Genomic DNA, 20,902 nt, shown 5'->3' with positions numbered 1-20,902 from the left:
TTCACTGTTGCTGGGTCAAAATCCTGGAACTCCCTCCCTAACAGCACTTTAGGTGTGCCAACGACAGGTGGACTACAGCAGTTCAAGAAAGTGACTCACCTCAACCTTCTTAAGGGCAATTAAGAGTGGGCAATAAATGCTGACTCTACCAGCGATGCATTAATTAATTAAAAACTTCCATTGTGGCCCCACCCAGTGCCAGTCCTCGGCACTCATACAAATGAGGCTCGCGAGAAGAACCCCCTTTATTCTAACAATGTGCCTTAGCCCTAGCTTCAGAAGATCCGCGTCTTCCTACCGTAAAAAGAAGATAGATATTCCATCAGTCTGGGCTGGGTATGAATGAAGATCCCTCGCTAGAAACAGAAATAGTGCTCCATAATAACACCCCTTCCAGTCCCCAACACCAGACTGCAGGCACTTATTTTCGTACAGAAATCAATTTAAGGCAAGCTGTAATTGTTAGTGAATTATGTCACATCGTGCTCTCATTTAAAGAAAAACTAGAGCATACATAACTAGTCTTAAGTAGTAAAGGATAGATAAAATATCTGTAGACCACTCCCCAATCCAAGATGTATAGAATCGACATTTTTCTTCCAAATGGAGGAGAGACCAATTTCAATTCTGCACCAATTCATCAGCATTGCTTTCGACTCAAGCGCTTAAATAAAATTGTCTTTTCACCTTTGTTTGCAGCCTCCAGGTCCCAAACAAAAGAGAATCCAATGAAATCCATATGACCACCCTGATTGTCAACGGACTGATTCGAGGTTATCCGAACGATTCAGCCAGTTGGCGACATAGAGAGAAGCTGACGCCTAATTAGCTCTAATTTGCCGTGTTCATGAAAGAGAATCCCCAAACAATAAAGTGCATTCTTCAAATAGTATTTAATCAGTGCCTTACGTGCAGATACGTTAATAGTCTGAAGAGCTGGGAGGTTACATACATATTCCCTCTTATGGAAAGAATTAAGTTTCATACATATGCCAGGCTCAATCCTCAAGTTAAATCAGCGGTGTATGCTTGGGGCATATATAGCCTGTTTCTGCCAAGCCCCTCAGACCCATAAGGGGACAATATTGATGCCCATTATCATTGAATTCTACTCATTCCCATTTTAGACAAATCGGCTCAAACTGCGTTATTTGTGTTGAAAATATTATTATAGAGGGACCAGGATTTGTATCTATTCGCAGTTTTGGAAACGGGCTAAAAATGGCCAAAAGATGACCATTTCTGTCCTAGTTCAACTCAAATTGCAAGTGGGTCCGAATGGGCAGAATTAGGGAAGCGGGAAGCGGTCAGCAATAAAAACAAGTGTACATGGAAACTGAAGGATGGCAGTCAGCCCAAACTTAGTGCTGTGTCGACTCTCCACCAACCCACCACTATTGACTTACTCCTTAATCGCTCACAATAGCCATCTGAGGCCTTTTATGCTTGTCTTCATTCTGTTACCCTGGCAACCTGTCATTGACAGGTAAATTGTATACAGAGAAACCCCCCTAGTTCAGGCATCATTGTAAATAAGGGATAACACCGCCTGGTCATGAGAAACGCTCAGCCCTTCTAAACTGGCTTACATTGGAAAATACCTTCTGTCCCTCAGCAGCGTGTGGGCATTGGATTTAAGGCGCAGCCACTCAGTTTAGCTCTAATTGCAGTGATCACTTTAACCTTTGTTTGCTTTATTTACACAGTGGGACACACACCAGTGTACGCTACATACATAACTCGAACTTGTGCAGATAGCAAATCTTTTCAACTGATGAAGGCAAGGAAAGTTCAAATACTGAATAATGTAATAAGCAGTCGAGAATGAATACACGTCGGCGCCTTTATTTTGTTCGGGTGAGAGTACAGCACACTGTGCTGCGTTCCTTTATCTTCAGTGCCAATACGCCACACTCTTAACTTGCGCCCAGTATAATTCGCGCGACCAGATTAGATGGCGAAGCGGTACATATCGTACAGATGGCCACTGAAAGTCGGCGCACTGGCTATTTGCTCTTTGCCCGAAGTGGAGTTCACACAAGAGAGATATTTAAAGTTTGGATGAAGCAGGAACGAGATTCTGTTCTGGAATATTGTTCCCACATTGACATCGGATGAATAAATACGCTTTCACTTTCGAAAGTGAAGTGGTATAAACATGAAGACAAACCCAGTTACTAAAGAAACACTAGTGCGAGTACCAACATATTTCATTGCTATCTGTAAATCCACTAGATCCATTAGTGCGTCTCTCAACGAGAAAGCTTTTCAGCTACAGAAAAGAACGAAAGAAAAATGAAAGGTTAAGGAAGAATATGGATGCATAAATTAATTGGAAAATCCAACTTGACGCGCGAGGGCTTCTTCTCATGGATAAACTAATTAACGATAAATCCTATTAAATCATTAATTAATGTGTAGACATTTCAATAGACTCAAATAAATGATCTAACAGGCACTCGTTCGCACACATGTCTCACTTGAAGGAGATTACTAGAAGCGTCTCCTTGAGACAAGGTTCCCAGTAATTGCTTCACAAGGACATCTCCTTGTTTTACAATGCGTTCCCAAACTGTCCCTTAACAGAACCGCCGAATATAACCAACAACAGGCACTGGCGGGTATTGAAAGTAATTATAGGCTAGCACCACCACCCCTACTGTATCTGACAGAAGTTTTTGAATAGTTAGATGGATGGGGAGGGGGACAGAAAGCAACATAATTGAATAATTGTGACGCACATAATTCTTATTGGGTAATTGACAATTACCGTCACTGAACTGTAACCCTCATGTCCTTTTAATGATGGCATTGTTCAACTTTAATCCATTTGTCTTTTCTATTGTATTTTAAAGGACTCAGGTAACTCTCCAGCCGGTCTCACACTGCTGTTGTACGCGTAAGAATGGAATTATTGACTCTGTCCTACACGATTCTACTTTTGAGACTTGCTGACTCTAGTTAGAAACTCCACTTTAATGTTAACTTTTAATGTGGCTACCTAGCCTATAACAGAAGATTTATTTCGTTTTCCCCGGCATTGGGGAAGACAGGGCGTGCTTCGATGCACGATGAAGAGCCACTGAGAAGGGATTGAGTCATAATTTCTATTCCAAATAAATCACACACATTGGTAATCTGTGTTTATGGGAGGATGTGCGATTGCCCGATCTTGTTCTGTCCAAACAAACTCTGCTCTAATCCCCAATCCGTCCCTCCCACCCCCACTCCCCCTCACCCCCCCCCCTCCCCCTCAACCCCCACCCCCTCCCCCTCACCTCCTCCCCCTCCCCCTCACCTCCTCCCCCTCCCCCTCACCCCCCTCCTCCCCCTCCCCGCCTCATGTCTTTTTTAATGGATGTAACAGCTGGGAGATTGGTCTAAGATTTATAAGGAACTGTCTCGGCAAAGGCTCCACACAAGTGCAAAGACGAGGCTGCCACTCTTGAGTCTCCAGTAAGCAGGTGCTGGAAGGAAGAAGCCCCTAGTAACAGGACCTTCAGCCTATCGGGGGTCTGCGGACAGCTGAGTGGGCGGCTCTGAGACTCCTCGGGGACGGGCTGTGCCTCAGCCAATGCCTCACCTCAACTCTCAGGTTGTGCTCGCTGGCGTGGAGGGAAAGGCGTCCCTATCCCAATCGACAGGGCGCTTACCTGCACCGCACAACCCTTCCATCTGCACCGTCCTTTCCACTAGACCTCCCCTCCCTCTTCACTCATTAAATTTCTGGGAAGAAACAAGCCAAACGGGCAACTTTCGGCCACAGAGTCGCTCCCTGCAGCAAATACCAGGAAGCTGAAAGAATATTGCGCACGAAATAAGTGACATTTTGAAGACAGAGCGAGCAAAACGAGAATTCACCCGCCCCCCACCCCCCCTCTTCCTCTCAGAGGGGCACAGTAAAGTTACTCATTATTCTGTAGTCAGTGATCATTCATGCGGTTCCTGGCCACAGACAGCAGTGTGATGGACGCAAGTTTGTCACCGTTTGGGAGCTTGGCGAGAAACCCGGGGAACGCGTCCTCCAGGGTCCACAGCATCGACGCTATCCTGGGATTTACCAAGGAAGACTCGGTTCTCCACTCCACCTTCACTTCCAGCAGAAATTCCCGGAATGTGGACGAGGCGGGAAAAAGCAACGGCCGGGATTGTTTCAATCGAATGTCAAACTTCTTGAAACACGAACAGGAGAACTCTGAAAGTTTTGACGGTGAGAGTGTGTTTCTTGTTAGTGTTTTCCCGCCTGTATCGATCATAGATTTCCATTCAAAGTGAGGCAGATCAATGTTAATGCAAATGTAGCAATGCAATTTCTGTTCGGGTCAACTTTCAATGAAATGTTGAAATATTTCCTCCTGTAAGTTTATCAATTTCACAAAACGGTTGTAATCACTGCAAGTATAAACTTTGAAACTTTTAATGACTCTCTCATTTTCAATATCTAAGTTTAAGTTTATTTATTAGTGTCGCAAGTAAGGCTTACATTAACACTGCAATCAAGTTCCTGTGAAATTCAGTTATTATGAAGTAGCAAATTGCTGTCGATTTAAAAAACAAAAGAGACGAAATGACTGTGCCTTCTGCTGTCAGGGTCAGAACACTTCTGTACAAGCAGCAGTGGGGAAGGTCTCCGGCCGGACATTGTGAAGACTAAGCAGCATGAGAGTAGCTTAATAAACGAGGACCAACCCAAGAAGAAACACAGGAGAAACCGGACAACATTCACCACCTACCAACTTCACGAGCTTGAGAGGGCCTTTGAGAAATCTCACTATCCAGATGTCTACAGTCGGGAGGAACTGGCCATGAAAGTCAACCTCCCAGAGGTCCGGGTACAGGTGAGACACCCGATGCTCATTTGTCTTTCCGTGTTTGTGTCCTAGTATTTGCATCTTTTTGCCCTGTAGGCCTCCCCCCGCCCCCTTCTCCTTTTCACCTGACAGATAACTTCCGATCCCGCGCCCTCTTTTTCCTTTTCACCTGCCAGATAACTTCCGATCCCGCGCCCTGGAAGTTAAACTGAGTTAATGTGAAAGGTCACACAATAATTCAGCTGTAACATTACCCGACCATAGTGCAAAATGATCAATCAGTTAGTTACCGCATCTAAATGTGATGATAGCAGTGACACTCAGTAATTTGTGACCGCAGTCCCTTTTAGCGCTGTTATTATTTTGGAAACTTGCTGAGGTAGATTGGTACCTGGGATGAGGTATTATCCTGTGATGGGTTACTGAATAAATTGGGCCAATACTCTCTGGAGTTTAGAGGAATGAGAGGTGATCTGCCCGAAACTTGCAATATTATGAAGGTGCTTGTCAGGGTAGGTACTAAGGTTCCTTCCCCTGCCAGGGGAAACAATCTCAAAATACAGGGGCTAATTATTTACCACTGAGATGTGGAGACATTTCTTCACTCAAAAGAGTCGTGAATCTTTCGAACTCTCGACCCCAGAGGGGTCATACAAATAAGGGCGACTTCCTTCTAATTCTTTCAACTTGCCAGTAGGGATGCATCTTCCTAAGTGTGTAGACCATTGTGCATACAGTTAAAACTCAGTTACAAATCAATTACATTTGGAAATCAACGTGTTGGCGAGGATCCATTTATGATTGGGATAGGGACGATTGTTGTTATCTTGGGAATCGAGGGATACGTGGAGCTGGCGGGAAAGCAAGATCTCATTGAATGACAGACTGGACTTATGCTCTTCGCACGCTGTTATTTCTTATGTTGGTAGAGTTTTGAAGTACAGACACTCTTGTTATGTAACAGTAGGAAACCCTTTCATGGTATGATTCCAGATGCTACCATTAAGATTCCAGCATCCGCAGTATTTTGCTTTTATCTTAATATTAAGTCGTTCTTTCAAGCTCCCCAACACGTCGGTTAATTCTTCATTAAAACAGCCTCCAGCAAACTCTGTGTATTAAGTCTGTATTTGCAATAGTGTAGAAGTTTCAATTGGAATGGCACAGTTTCTTTGCTTGAAACAGATTGAAAATGGTGCCAAATGTGTGTTTGCGGGGAAACTTATCTTTACACTTGAACAAATACCACATGTAATTCTTATTGAAGCGCCTCCAAAGTTAATTCCGGACAGTATTCCGTGATAATATGCCATAACGTTATCAGCAAAGTTCACCAACGTATGAACATGCACAGCAGAATAGTCAGTACCTGAGAGGTGAAGGTGGGTGCTAACTCTGCTGTTTGTTTTGTATGCTCGTGGGCTTTAATTCATTATTTGTAGGAGTCGCCATTTTCTCCGCATCTCTACTGTATATTCGCCAAGTAAATATGCGCAAAACACAAAGTTAACCATGGGTTTTCTTTCGGATGGGGTACATCGAGTTTTCAGCTTTCTGCTGACACAAGAAAACACTCTTTGCTCGTCATGTTTAGTTAGCTAAATCAAAACATGCATTCCACTTTGATAGGTTTCTTAACCACAAGCGGTGCTAAAAGAGAAACTTTTCAAATATCGTTCCTGGTTATTGATAATCATAGTATCCAAAGGTCAGCGACTCAGAAATATATAAAATATCATAAAAATAACTTTCACAGCGCGAAATGAACGCTGCTAATCTGATACAACGGGCTGTGTTTTGCTAATTATACAAGACCCCACTCAATGCATGTTTTACACCAATCTTTACTCAATATACCTCACTGTGTCTTCAAATGTTACAGCCCGCCCAGTCACTAAACAATGGAACCCCGCTCATAGCAAAGGCAATCAATGGGTTAAAACTCCTATACTGTGTAGTACATAGCGGAGAGCGGCCAAATGAAATCAAATGTATTGGTATTGCCAAGAACAATTTTGATCAAACTGGGCGAGTTTTTGTTCAAATACTTGTTTGCAAATCACCCTTGGCGTGTGACACTGGCGATGCGAATCGAAGGTTTCAAATGTTTAAAAATAGTTTTATTGCACTTTCTTCCCTTAAGCGAATCTTGAACTCAGATTAATTTGTTGACAATCTTGGAGGGTTTTTATTTGTTTTTTCCTTTAAAACAGTTGCGGTGCAAAACCCTTTCACCCAGATATGTCCATCACTTCCCTGAAGCAATTTCTTAAAACGGTGCCGCAAAACGCCAATAATTGGAGCAACGATATATAAGGCTGTCCTGAGTTTCAAGAGCCTGATCTATACTTTGAGGAGAGTGTATAGCTATCAGCATTTTATTAATTAACATTTCCTATTATAAAGTATCGTTCTAGACCGCATGTTTCCAGCGATAGGCTTTGACACATGCTAGAAACAGATTCAAGTAAAACTCAAAAGCAGAAATAGGATTCAGCAATGAAGATGGAATAATGAAGATACAGTATTCAGGTTGTTAAATCCACGCCCGTGCATCTCCGACACCAAATGCATCTCGCTTTACTTACTCGCTGTTTTATAAATATTTGGAAGTAAACGAAATAAAAACTATGTCCAATAAACAAATATGTCTACAACCGTCTTGTTTGCAGGACTTAAAATCGGCAAAAATGCAACAAAAGCTTTGCTGAAAACTGCTGCTAAACAATTTCGAAACTTTAAAATCAAACTTCCTGCGTATGTCGAGCAATTATAAAACCGGAATGGTGGTAATTTTACACAACGTTTCGATCATATTAAAGGCTCTTTTTGTAAATGTGTGTGGAATAGCGGCTAAGACGGATGCAAATCAAGGAAAGGATCTCGAAGCAAATCAGTTAGCCCTTTTCCAGTGGTCTGGTTAGTTTCTAAATTCAGTGCTCCTTCACATTTTACACTTCAGCGGCTTCATAAACCTGAAAGCAGCAATATTCAGGGTTTTGCAGATGAGTCCAAAACAATGTAACGAACCCTGAAGCTCTGTCCTGGCAATGCATTGCTGTGGGATGAGTGAGGTGCTAAATTGGAATAGTATCGATTGGAAGGGAGGGGTCATTTTCTCAAATGGTTATTATTTTTCACTTGAACACATATGTGGAAAGAAGAGGGACTATAATTCGCTGGCAAAATAAGTGTAAACATCATTGTTGATGTGTAAATAACCCAGCAATTTGTAGCAGGGAAACGAGGTGGCCCGTGAGTCCTGAATCAGGGCATCTTTGTCTGGACAGTTTGCTGTGCCCTAGTCTCTCGAAAACCACAGCCATCTCTCATCCTCTCTGTGAGGTCCAAAAGTAATTGCGGCTTTTACGCTGTTAAAACGAATGAAATTCACAGCAGAAAGTTTTGTGATTTTTTTTCAGCATCTCCCCTCTCTCAATCCAATTTTTGCATCCTTTTTTGATTTCTTTCTCTATACCCACGCTGGCTCCAATTCACTCGAATTCGGGTCGTCTGGTTCTTTACATATCCTTAAATCTCACTAGTTACAGAGATGGACTGCCGATCCCATCATTCACCAAGACCCCAGATGCTGTATTGCCAGCTCCCACTTACAGCAATTTGCTGTACAGGCTGGAAAAATAACAAACGGGGAACACTGAACTCCGTTCAAAAGCAGCAGTGAAATCTCATGTCTTTTTTTTTACAGAAACGTTTGTCCATTTCTGCAATTTGCATTGCATGCTCTCTTCAAAATCTCAGTTATTTCACTAAATAAAATCACTTTGACTTGGAGATCATGAACCATTTGCTAACTCTAACCTACTACAACTTTCACATATTCATTTCCAAATGCAATTGATCTGTAATTGAGTTTTAACTGTGTGCGCAATGCTCTGTACTTTTAACACTGGCAAGTTGAAAGAATTAAGAGAAAAAAGTTGCCTTTCTATTTGTAGAATGATTTCTTGTATAATTATATAATGCCTTCACGAGAAAATTGACATGATGGAGATCATTTGGCCCATCTTAACTCAACTGTCATAGAATCATAAAAAACCCTACAGTACAGAAAGAGGCCATTCAGCCCATCGAGTCTGCACCGACCACAACCCCACCCAGGTCCTACCCCCATATCCCTACATATTGACCCACTAATCCCTCTAACCTACGCATCTCAGGACACTAAGGGCAATTTTTAGCATGGCCAATCAACCTAACCCGCACATCTTTGGACTCTTTTATCTTTTATCCACAATAAATAAAAAATAGCATTCCTTTTATTATATCATGGAATTATCTAGTGGCTGTGTCTAAGGTTATGACTTCCACGAACCTAGCAGAAGAGCAAAGTGTTCATTCTCCTTGCCTGAAACAGTTTTCTGAGATATTTGTCACCATGTTCCTTTCACCGGGTTTTACCTATGTCCCTAGTATTGGGGCATTCTGGGGAACCTTGAAGTATTGTTCCCAATTATTTTATGTTGTCACATCCTTGTATATTCCTTTGAGGAGTAAAATAGCTCATATTGTCCCATTTCCTTACAACTCAATTATTTACTAAACCCAGAAGCCCTTACAGTATTCTGGGCTTTATTAATAAGAGCATGGAATACATGAACAAGGAGGTTATGTTAAACTTGTACAAGACATTAGTCAGACCACAGCTATAGTATTGTGTATAGCTTTGGGTGCCACACTATAGAAAGGATGTGAACACATTGGAGAGAGTTTAGGAGAGGTTTCGAAGAATGGCTCCAGGGATGAGAAGGATCCAGTTCTGAGGATAGATTGAAGAGGTTGGGACTGTTCTCCTTGGAGAGAAGAAAGTTAAGAGAAGATTTCATAGAGATGTTCAAAATCAGATGGGCACTGGACAGAAAGATAGGGAGAAACTATTCCCATTCGTGGAAGGATCAAGAATGAAAGGGCACAGATTTAAATTGATTTACAAAAGAATGTAAGGTAAGAAAAATATTTTTCACACAGTGAGTGATTTCAGCCTGGAATGCACTGTTTACAAGTGTGGTGGCGGTCAGTTCAATTGGGGCATTCAAAGGGCATTAGATTTTTACTTGAATGAAAACAATGTGCAGGGGTACAGGGAAAAGGCAAGGGAATGGCACTAAGTCATGATGCTCGTTTGCAGAGCAGTGCAAACATGATGGACCAAATGGTCTCCTTCTGTACTGCAACAAATCTGTAATTCTGTACAGTTTCTGAGTCTTATATGTTTCCTTTATGACTTTGTTACCGTCAGTTAGGCCATCTTCTGATTTATACTAAATGGACCTATTAAGATAACAATGCATTCTATGCATTTATTGCTGTCCCAATCATTTGATGTTTTAGGTTTACTATCAGCCCCCACAAATTTCTGCTTCACTATTAGCAGATGTAATGAGTGTCATGAGTTTACCAAGTAATCCATGATAAACTCATGACATCCATTTTTCCTCCCAATATGCAGTATCCAACCTGCCTGCACAGAATTTCACCTTCTGCCGACTTGTCCATTTGCAGATTTATCCACCTCCTTTCACTTTGGTTCCTTTGCTCAATTTGAGAGTCCCACTCCTTTTTTTCCTGTCAAACAGTTAAGGAAATCATTTGGCAAAATTTTCCCTTTTACAAGTCATGTTGGTTTTATGTTGGATCAAGGGCACCATACACTTGGGAAAACCGCCATCTACAAGTTCCTCTCAAAGCCAGACACCATCCTGACTTGGGACTACACCACTGTTCTTTCACTGTCGCTGGGTCAAAATCCCGGAACTCCCTTCCTAACAGCACTGTGGGTGTACTTACACCAGGTGAGAACTGCAGTGGTTGAAGAAGGCAGCTCACTACCACCTTCCCAAGGATAATGAGGGATGATCCACAAATATTGACTTTGCCAACAATGCTCACATCTCATGATTGACTATACATATATATTTAAAAATATTGAGTTATTTTCATGCGAATTTGTTCCCAATGGTTGATTTCATTATTCGATCAGAAATTGATATTAGACTGATGGTTTTGTACTTTTCCAGGTCAGATTTGTTCAACTACACATATTTTGTGAGCAAATGAAATCGAAAGTAACAGTGTACTCATGCTTAACTTCTCTTTGAGTATGTTTGTACAACTAATAATAATACAAAATTGACCATGTAAGTCAAAGGTAATTTTTTGACCTGACTGAAGCAGGGAGCAGTGTGAGACCACCTGAAGAAGACAATCTCACATTCGTCCAGTTTACCATGACTCAAGTGTAGTTCAAAATCAGATTATAAATGTGTTCAGGTGTTCCCTTAGGAAATTTCCAAACTTACCTAGTGTTTATTTAAATCCACCAGGACTGCCAGACACTGCTGTCTGCAGTTTCGAAACATTTCTGCATACACATTTTGCTGTACTTGCACACTGATTATGAGAACTTAAATCAGAGCTAAGTGGTTAAAAAAAGACTAGCTTTCAGCTTCATAAAAGTTCTCTACACAAGAAGTAAAAATTTAATTTCTTGTATGAACGCAAAAACATTTTCTCGACAAAAGGCAACAAATATGATTCCTTATAAGAACTCAATTAAGTGTCATTTTTTTGCATGGTGGTCTAGTGGTTCGCATTGCTACCTCACAGCGCCAGGGACCTGAGTTCAATTCCCGGCTTGGGTGACTGTGTGGAGTTTGCACGTTCTCCGTGTGTCTGCATGGGTTTCCTCCAGATGCTCCGGTTTCCTCCCACAGTCTGAAAGACGTGCTGGTGAGGTGCACTGGCCATATTAAGTTCTCTCACAGTGTACCTGAACAAGCGCCGGAGTGTGATGACCAGGGGATTTTCACAGTAACTTCATTGCAGTGTTAATGTAAGCCTACTTGTGACACTAATAAATAAACTTAATCTATATGATGCAAGAGAAAGCTGAGACAGCTAAAATCCACTTGATGCCCACCTAGCGGAGGGCTGCTTTGGTGAGCCGCTGCATATGGGACTGACATCAGGACCCCGATACTAGCCTGAAAATCTCCCCCTTGTTTAAGTCATGGACAGCTCCCATCTGATTTCCATTTTGCCTCTTAACATTGAATGCTGCAAACATTTCTGGCTGTGTTGCTCGCTCCAATGAAAGCCGTAGGAGCTATTTTCATTAAATATGTGTTCCCCATTGTTTATGCTGAATTAGTTGATCTTAGCCAGGAAAAGGGGTGAAATAATCAGCCCTCGGAAACGTATCCTCCAAGAGAGGAAATAAAAGGAACAGAGTAAGTGGGATCCATTGTATCACAATTCATTTTATATTCTAAAATAAAAATGCTATTTTCTTTCAGGTATGGTTTCAAAACAGAAGAGCCAAGTGGAGGAGGCAAGAAAAACTGGAAGCCAGTGCAATGAAACGCCAAGATTCGCCCATGCTCTCTTTCAACAGATCTTCACAGCCGTCTACTATGGCAGGCACTCTCAACAGTAACTTGGCACTGGACCCTTGGCTCACTTCACCAATATCCACCTCCTCTGCATTACAAAGCCTTCCAGGTTTCATGTCCACAACGCAGGGCCTGCAGAGCAGTTATACTCCTCCACCTTTCCTGAATTCCCCAGCCATGAGCCACAACTTGCAACCTATGAGTGCCATCACTCCCTCAACCTTTCAGTGTGGGACACCTTATGTGGACAAATTTCCTTTGGAAGATGCAGAACAGAGAAACTCCAGTATAGCTTCCCTAAGAATGAAAGCCAAAGAACACATCCAATTCATTGGGAAAAGTTGGCAGACTATCTGAGGGAGGCGGTGGAGAACACAAACAGAGAATTCTATTAATAATCCTCATAATTGTTTAAGATGCCAATTATAAATTTTAAATTGGGATGTAGAAGGATCACATTAAATGTCAAAGAATCATTCATACGAACTTATCTTTAATAATTTCCTTTTTTATTTTTGTACATTTATTAACATGTATTTTTTGTAGATGCAACTGTTTTGTGTTGCATAGGGTCTGTAGTTTCTTAAGTGAATATTAAATAAGCCACAACTTAGTGCTTCAAACAGTTTTAATATCTTTACATTTTTAAGTTAATAGCCTGAATAAACAAATGTTTGCCTTTGATCTGCGAGATGATTCATAAATAACCAAGTATAGCTGACCTAAACACACACTTGTTTTCATAACTCTGGCAATGAATGGATGCTTCATTAAAAATAGAATATTAATAAGTTTTGCCATGCTCTTCCAATGACTTGTTCAAATCAAGCTCATTCAATTCATATTAAAGAAAGGACTGTTGATCTTAAAATGAGCAATAATTGAAGCATTCTTAATATTTAGGCAGATCATTTTCTTAACATATACATTTGTTTTTCCACAGTTCTTCCCCTTCGTCTCTTGATAGGACCAATTCTTCCTGAACTTTAGGCGTAGAAGCCTTCTAATACCTTGGCCGATTGCTCAATCGTTATGTGTAATCGCCAACAGTTTGTGTCGTTAAGACCATAAGGACCATAAGACATAGGAGCAGAATTAGGCCACTCGGCCCATTGAGTCTGCTCCGCCATTCAATCATGGCTGATATTTTTCCCATCCCCATTCTCCTACCTTTTCCCCATAGCCCCTGATCCCCTTATTAATCAAGAACCTATCTATCTCTGTCTTAAAGACACTCAATGACCTGGCCTCCACAGCCTTCTGCGGCAAAGAGTTCCAAAGATTCACCACTCTCTGCCTGAAGAAATTCCTCCTCATCTCTGTTTTAAAGGATCCCTTTAGTCTGAGATTGTGCCCTCTGGTTCTATTTTTTCCTACTAGTGGAAACATCCTCTCCATGTCCACTCTATCCAGGCCTCGCAGTATCCTGTAAGTTTCAATAAGATCCCCCCTCATCCTTCTAAACTCCAACGAGTACAGACCCAGATTCCTCAACCGTTTCTCAAACGACAAGCTCTTCATTCCAGGGATCATTCTTGTGAACCTCCTCTGGACCCTTTCCAAGGCCAGCACATCCTTCCTTAGATACGAGGCCCAAAACTGCTCACAATACTCCAAATGGGGTCTGACCAGAGCCAAATAGCCTCAGAAGTACATCCCTGCTCTTGTATTCTAGCCCTCTCGACATGAATGCTAACATTGCATTTGCCTTCCTAACTGCCGACTGAACCTGCATGTTAACCTTAAGAGAATCCTGAACTAAGATTCCCAAGTCCTTTTGTGCTTCTGATTTCCTAAGCATTTCCCCATTTAGAAGATAGTCTATGCCTCCATTCCTCCTTCCAAAGCGCATAAGCTCACACTTTTCCACATTGTATTCCATCTGTCACTTCTTTGCCCACTCTCCTAGCCTGTCCAAGCCCTTCTGCAGCTCCCCTGCTTCCTCAATTCTACCTGTTCCTCTACATATCTTTGCATCATCTGCAAACTTAGCAACAGTGCCTTCAGTTCTTTCTTCCAAATCGTTTATATATATTGTGAAAAGTTGTGGTCCCAGCACTGACCCCTGAGGCACACCACTAATCACCAGCTGCCATCCTAAAAAAGACCCCTTTATCCCCACTCTCTGCCTTCTGCCAGTCAGCCAATCCTCTATCCAGGCCCGGATTTTACCCTTAACACCATGGGCTCTTAACTTATTTAACAGTCTCCTATGTGGCACCTTGTCAAAAGCGTTCTGGAAATCTAACTCACATCACAAATAAACCTCAACGTTGCTTTTTCTTGATATTAGCACATAGATTTTCCATCAAGGCTCATTGCATTGTAATCAGACTGAGAACTCTGTCTTTCTTTTTCAGCTCCTTCTTACCAGGAATGTTATGTCCAATTGTAAAGTCCTGACTGCTACCCGAGCAAAACATTAATGTAACCTAGATCCGCAAATAAACATGAAACATTACTGTTTTGTTTGACTCAGTACTGTCCATGGTAAAGCACTTACCATAAAGACATTTATCTTTAAGGCATAATGGGCAGGATTTTGCAGCCCATGCTCACTCCGAAACCAGAAAATTCCGCCCAAGGTCAAGGGACCTTTCCATGATCTGAACATGGCCCACTCCGATTCCTGTGGCGGATGGAACAGGAAAATTCACCCCAGTGAGTGGTCTATTAGCAGTCAGAAGACAATGCTGTCATGCAGTGGTTTACGTTTAGGTCACAAGATGCAAAGGAATTTACAGGAAATTGCCCACTTTCGTAATTAGCCCATTGTTTCATCCCAAAATCAGAGAAAAGATTAAAAAACATATTATTTCATTATTATGTGGGCGTTGCTGGCCATGCCAGCGTTTGGTTCCTACTCCCCCTGAATTGAGTGGTTTGGTTGGCCATGTCACAGGCAGTTAAGAGTCAACTATATTGCAGTGGTTCTGGAATCACGTGTAGGCCAGATCAGGTAAGGATTGCAGATTTCCTTCCCTAATGGGCATTGGTGAACCAGGGGGGTAGACGTGATGGTCATCAACTTTCAATTCCAGATGTTTGTATGAATTTAATTCAAATTCCACCAGCTACCCTGGCGCTCCAGAACATTAGCTTGGACCTCTGGTTTACCAGTCCAGTGATGTTACCACAACGACATCATCTCCCCCTTAAAAGAAAGGAATTTCATGTTACATTTGAATTATTTGATTTGATTTATTATTATTGTCACATATGTTAGTATACAGTGAAAATTATTGTTTCTTGCATACTATACAGACAAAGCATACTGTTCATAGAGAAGGAAAGAAGAAGGTGCAGAATGTAGTGTTACAGTCATAACTAGGGTGTAGGGAAAAATCAACTTAGTGCGAGGTAGGTCCATTCAAAAGTTTGATGACAGCAGCTGTTTTTGAGTCGGTTGGTACATGACCTCAGGCTTATGTATCTTTTTCCCAACGGAAAAAGGTGGAAGAGAGTATGTCCGGGTGTGTGAGGCCCTTAATTATGCTAGCTGCTTTGCTGAGGCAGCAGGAAGTGTAGACAGAGTCAGTGGATGGGATGTTGATTTGCATGATGGATTGGGCCACATTCACGACCTTTTGTAGTTTCTTGTGGTCTTGGACCCAGCAGGAGCCATACCAAGCTCTGATACAGCCAGAAAGAATGCTTTCTGTAGTGCATCTGTAAAAGTTGGTGAGAGTCGTAGCTAACATGCCAAATTTCCTTAGTCTTCTGAGAAAGTAGACACATTCATTGGGCTTTCTTAACTATAGTGTCAGCATGAGGGGACCAGGCCAGGTTTTTGTGATCTAAAAACCTGAAGCTTTCGACCATTTTTACTTCGTCCCCATTGATGTAGACAGGGGCATGTTCTTCACTACTCTTCTTGAAGTCGATGACTATCTCCTTGGTTTTGTTGACAAATTAATCTTGCCTATAGCTCTGTTTAATGTCCCAAGAAAACAACAACCTGGTGTATATAGTTAGATTTGTCAGATACCTTTAATAAGTTGAGAATCGTGCAGAGCGAAATTTGATATTGAGATGGGGGTACCAAGTATCCCATAGACAATTGGCCATCAATCATTACATTGAAAAGTAATCACGAGATGTATATAAACTGTGGTCAATTCATTACTTAGCCATTTTGGCCCAATGCTGTATTTGAATTTCAAACCATTAAATGTGACTATATCTTTATATCTGGTCAGATCAAATGTACATAAATTTAAATCTGTCTTTTAAGTAACATGTAAATATGTTTGCATTTGTAAAGATAGTTTGTTTTTGATATTATAGATAATCTAAAATTGTAGTTTTGTTTTAGCTTTGGTTATTCCATGCACCCCATATTCAATTATCTTCTGAAATGTTTCTTTTCTAGGAAACACCCATTATCCATTGACACAACCAAATTGGTCACACAACTATGCACATGTGGTGGTATATCTGTGTGTAAGTGTATCTCTGTCAATGATCAGGAATTTTCACTTCCGTGCTCACTAATGTGTCATTGTCACCAATTAAAAGGAGAGAATTTGCATTTATATAGCGCCTTTAATGATTTCAGAATGCCCCCAAGTGTGTTATAGCCAATGACATACGTTTGGAGTGTGGTCACTCTTGTAATGCAGGGAACCTAGCAGCAAAGTCCCAAAAATGGAACAAAATAAATGGCCAGATCATCTATTCTTAGGTTTGGTTGAGGTGAATGTTGGCCAAGACTAGTGTTGTAAGATGGGCTCCAGGTTAACATTTCATCCAAAATATGACCACGTCTGATAGCGGCACTCTGTCAGTACTGTACTGAAGTATTAACCTATACTATATGCTGAAGTCTCTGGAGTGGGTTACTCCAGAGTGGACTTGAAGATGACAATTCTATCCCTGAACCTATGTTGGCTGTAAAGTGAATGAGGAAAAATATTGCAGGCCATTGAGTGTGAATGAAAAATCCAGCCAATGTGTTTACCAGTCAGTGACATTCTCCTTTCATTATGCCTACAAAATATGAAGCGCCTTCTGCCTATTATTACTGAGGGCAATAATTGGTTCCATTCTGGCTAAAACCGTGTGTGATTGCACACTGCTTTTGCTTGTCTGGACAAGCTAAGAGCAAGTCTCCATTAGTGACCAATTGGAACACACATGGTTAAGGTATTTGGATAATGTAGTGCCTCGTCTAACCATGCGCCAGCCAAATTTACCATGAAGAATGGGCTATATATGGAAACACAGAAGCATGGAAAGATTTACAGTGCAGAAGGTGGCAATTCAGCCTATTATCCTCAGAATGATCTAGACATAATGGATTGTTATGCTGCAGGGTGATCAAAGGTTAAATATTAGGCAAGCAGGGTAGTGCCTGACTGACAGGAGAAAAGCTAAATATATCTATATGCAATTGTGGGGCAATCATTGCCACCCAAGCAGATAGCAAAAACAATATTGAATTATAGAGGTTGCTTGCTGAGCCTCGAACCAGGTGCACAATCTCAGAATAAGGGGCAAGCCATTTAAAGACTGTTGTAAGGATAAATTTCTTCACTCAAAGGGTAGCAAATCTTTGGAATTTTCGTCCTCAGTGGGCTGTGGCAGTTCAATTGTTGAGCATGTTCAAGACTAGACAGATACTAAAAACATCAAGGTTTTGGGGATCGTGGGGAAAGGGTGCAGAGGCAGATGATCAGTCATGATCTGTTTGAATGGTGGAGCAGGCTTGACGGCCGAATGGGCTACCCCTGCTCCTATGTTCTTATATACCATTATTATTTTGTCCTATCAATATTGTTGTGATTTTGATGATCCTGATAAGCAGATTTTGTGCCTGGGCTATCAGCATCAACTGCTCTGGGGATGGTGAACGAAGAGTGCTGCTGGATAACCTGAAGCAGGCAACTCCAACAGCAGCCAGAAAAGGAGATAAAACTGCCCGGTGATGTGAAGAATGAAAGACAGTCCCAATATGAAATATGAGTGGGCAAGGACTAAAGCTGGTATTAGTGACTGATTCTGCAAGAAAATTATGTACATTTAAAATCTCTTGTCAGTGCTATTCGTGATGAATTGGCAGATTTCTTTCTTATGTAGTAATCTACATGGAAAATAGAAGCAGGGATAGGCCATTCGACCCTTCAAGCTTCCTCCACCACTCATTATGATCATGGTTGATCATCAAATTCAAAACCGTGATCCCGCCTTCTCCCCAGATCCCTTGATTCTCTTTCACCCCAAGAGCTTTATCTAATTTCTTCTTGAAATCACACATCATTTTGACCTCAACTACTTTCTATGGTTGTGAATTCAACAGATTCACCACTATCTGGGTGAAGAAGTTTCTCCTCACCTCAGTCCTCAAGCTATGACCCCTAGTTCTGGACTCCCCCACCATCGGAAACATTCTTCCTAAATCTACCCTGTCTAATCCTGTTAAAATTTTATAAGTTTCTATGAGATCCCCCCTCACGTCCTGAACTCCAATGCTAACTGACTTAATCTGTCCTCATATGACAGTCCTGCCATCCCCTGAATCAGCCTAGTAAACATTTGCTGGACTCCCTCTAGAGCAAGGACATCCTTCCTCAGATAAGGACACCGAAACTGAATGCAATGCTCCAGGTGTAGCCTCACCAACACCTGATACAATTGCAGTAAAACATCCCTATTCTTAAATCTTCTCGCTATGAAGACCAATGTACCATTTTCCTTCTGTATTGTCTGCTTAACCTGCATGGTTACTTTCAGCAACTGATGCACAAGGACACCAAGTTTTTGCTGAGTATCCACCTCTCTCAATTTACACCCATTCAAATAATAATCTGCCTTCCTATTTTTGCTACTGAAGTGGATAACCTCACATTTATCCACATTATACTGCATCTGCCATGCAGATGCCCACTCACTCAGCCTGTCTAAATCACACTGAAGCATCTTTGCACCCTCCTCACAGCTCACCCTCCACTCAATTTTGTATCATCTGCAAATTTGGAGAGAATACATTTAGTTCCCTCATCCAAATCATTAATGCATTATGAGAACAGTTGGGGTCCTAGCACAGATACCTGTGGAACCCCACTAGTCCCTGCCTGCCATTCAGAAAAAGACCCATATATTCTTATTTTTTGCTTCCTGTCTGCTAACCAGCTTTCTATCCATCTCAAGACACTACCCGCAATCCCATGTGCTTTAATTTTACATAGTAGTCTGTTATGTGAGGCCTTGTCGAAAGCTTTCTGAAAGTCTAAATCACACCCTCCCAGTTCTCCCTGGTCAACTCTACTAGTTACATCCTCAAAGAATTCCAGTGGATTTATCAAGCATGGTTTCCCTTTCATAAATCCATGATGATTTTGTCTGAATCCAAATGCTGTGCTATGAAATCCTTGATAATAGACTCCAGCAACGTTCCTACCATTGACATTGGGCTAACTGGTCTATAGTTCCCTTTTTCCCTTTACCTCCCTTTTTGAATAGCGAGCTTACATTAGCTACCTTCAAATCTGTAGGAACCATCCCAGAGTCGAAAGAATTTTGGAAAATGACCAGCAATGGATCCATTATTTCAAGGGCACTTCCTTAAGTATTCTGGGATGAAGATTATGAGGCCCTGGAGATTTATCTGCCTTCAATCCCATTAATTTCCCCAAACCAACTTCTCTACTAATATTGACTTCCTTCATCTCCTCACTAAAACTTGTGTTTCACAGAACTTCCAGTACGTTATTCATGGGAAAATGCTGGAATCCATCATTAAAGAAGAAATAGCAGGCCATCTGGATAAGAATGGTTCGATTAAGCAGACGCAGCATGGATTCATGAGGGGAAAGTCGTGCTTGACGAACTTGTTGGATTTTTATGAAGATGTGACTAGTGCGGTTGACGGAGGGGAACCGGTGGATGCGGTGTTTTTGGATTTCCAAAAGGCGTTTGATAAGGTGCCTCACAAAAGGTTGCTGAAGAAGATTGGGTCACACGGAGTTGGGGGTAGGGTGTTAGCGTGGATTGGGGATTGGCTATCCGACAGGAAGCAGAGAGTCGGAATAAATGGGTGCTTTTCTGGTTGGCAGATGGTAACTAGTGGCGTGCCGCAGGGATCGGTACTGGGGCCTCAACTATTTACCATTTATATAGACGATCTGGAGGAGGGGACTGAGTGTAGGGTAACAAAGTTTGCAGACGACACAAAGATAAGTGGAAAAGTGAATCGTGTGGAGGGCGTAGAAGGTCTGCAGAGAGATTTGGACAGGCTGAGTGAGTGGGCGAGGATCTGGCAGATGGTGTATAACGTTAACAAATGCGAGGTTATTCACTTTGGAAGAAATAGTAGCAAATTGGATTATTATCTAAATGGAAAGAGATTACAACATGCTGCTGTGCAGAGGGACCTGGGGGTCCTTGTGCATGAGACGCAAAAACCCAGTCTGCAGATGCAACAGGTGATCAAGAAGGCAAATGGGATGTTGGCCTATATTGCAAGGGGCATAGAATATAAAAGCAGAGATGTCTTGCTGCATCTGTACAGGGCATTGGTGAGGCCGCAGCTGGAATACTGTGTGCAGTATTGGTCCCCTTATTTGCGGAAGGATATTTTGGCCTTGGAGGGAGTGCAGAGAAGCTTCACCAGGTTGATACCAGAGATGAGGGGTGTTGGTTATGAGGAGAGACTGAGCAGATTGGGTTTGTATTCGTTGG

General features: G+C 41.8%; 1 protein-coding gene across 1 annotated transcript; it reads left to right on the top strand.

Moving 5' to 3' along the window:
- Positions 1-3,936: 3,936 nt before the first annotated feature.
- Positions 3,937-12,580, top strand: rx3 (retinal homeobox gene 3). The gene is made up of 3 exons (XM_078225074.1): positions 3,937-4,210; positions 4,591-4,838; positions 12,128-12,580. Exons 1-3 carry the CDS (start codon positions 3,937-3,939, stop codon positions 12,578-12,580), a joined length of 975 nt encoding a protein of 324 aa, XP_078081200.1.
- The last annotated feature ends 8,322 nt before the right edge of the window (positions 12,581-20,902 follow it).

Source organism: Mustelus asterias, chromosome 1 (assembly GCF_964213995.1).
Source record: "Mustelus asterias chromosome 1, sMusAst1.hap1.1, whole genome shotgun sequence".
Lineage (NCBI taxonomy): Eukaryota > Metazoa > Chordata > Chondrichthyes > Carcharhiniformes > Triakidae > Mustelus > Mustelus asterias.
The sequence above is the reverse complement of the archived record's forward strand: the minus strand, read 5'-3'. Positions and strand labels throughout refer to the sequence as shown.

What these genes read in the sequence shown, in the direction of transcription:
- rx3 (XM_078225074.1), top strand. Translation starts at nt 3,937, where the DNA reads ATGCGGTTCCTGGCCACAGACAGCAGTGTGATGGACGCAAGTTTGTCA. An exon ending in GAACTCTGAAAGTTTTGACG is followed by an intron (nt 4,211 to 4,590) that starts GTGAGAGTGTGT and finishes TTCTGCTGTCAG; the next exon opens with GGTCAGAACACTTCTGTACA. An exon ending in TCCCAGAGGTCCGGGTACAG is followed by an intron (nt 4,839 to 12,127) that starts GTGAGACACCCG and finishes ATTTTCTTTCAG; the next exon opens with GTATGGTTTCAAAACAGAAG.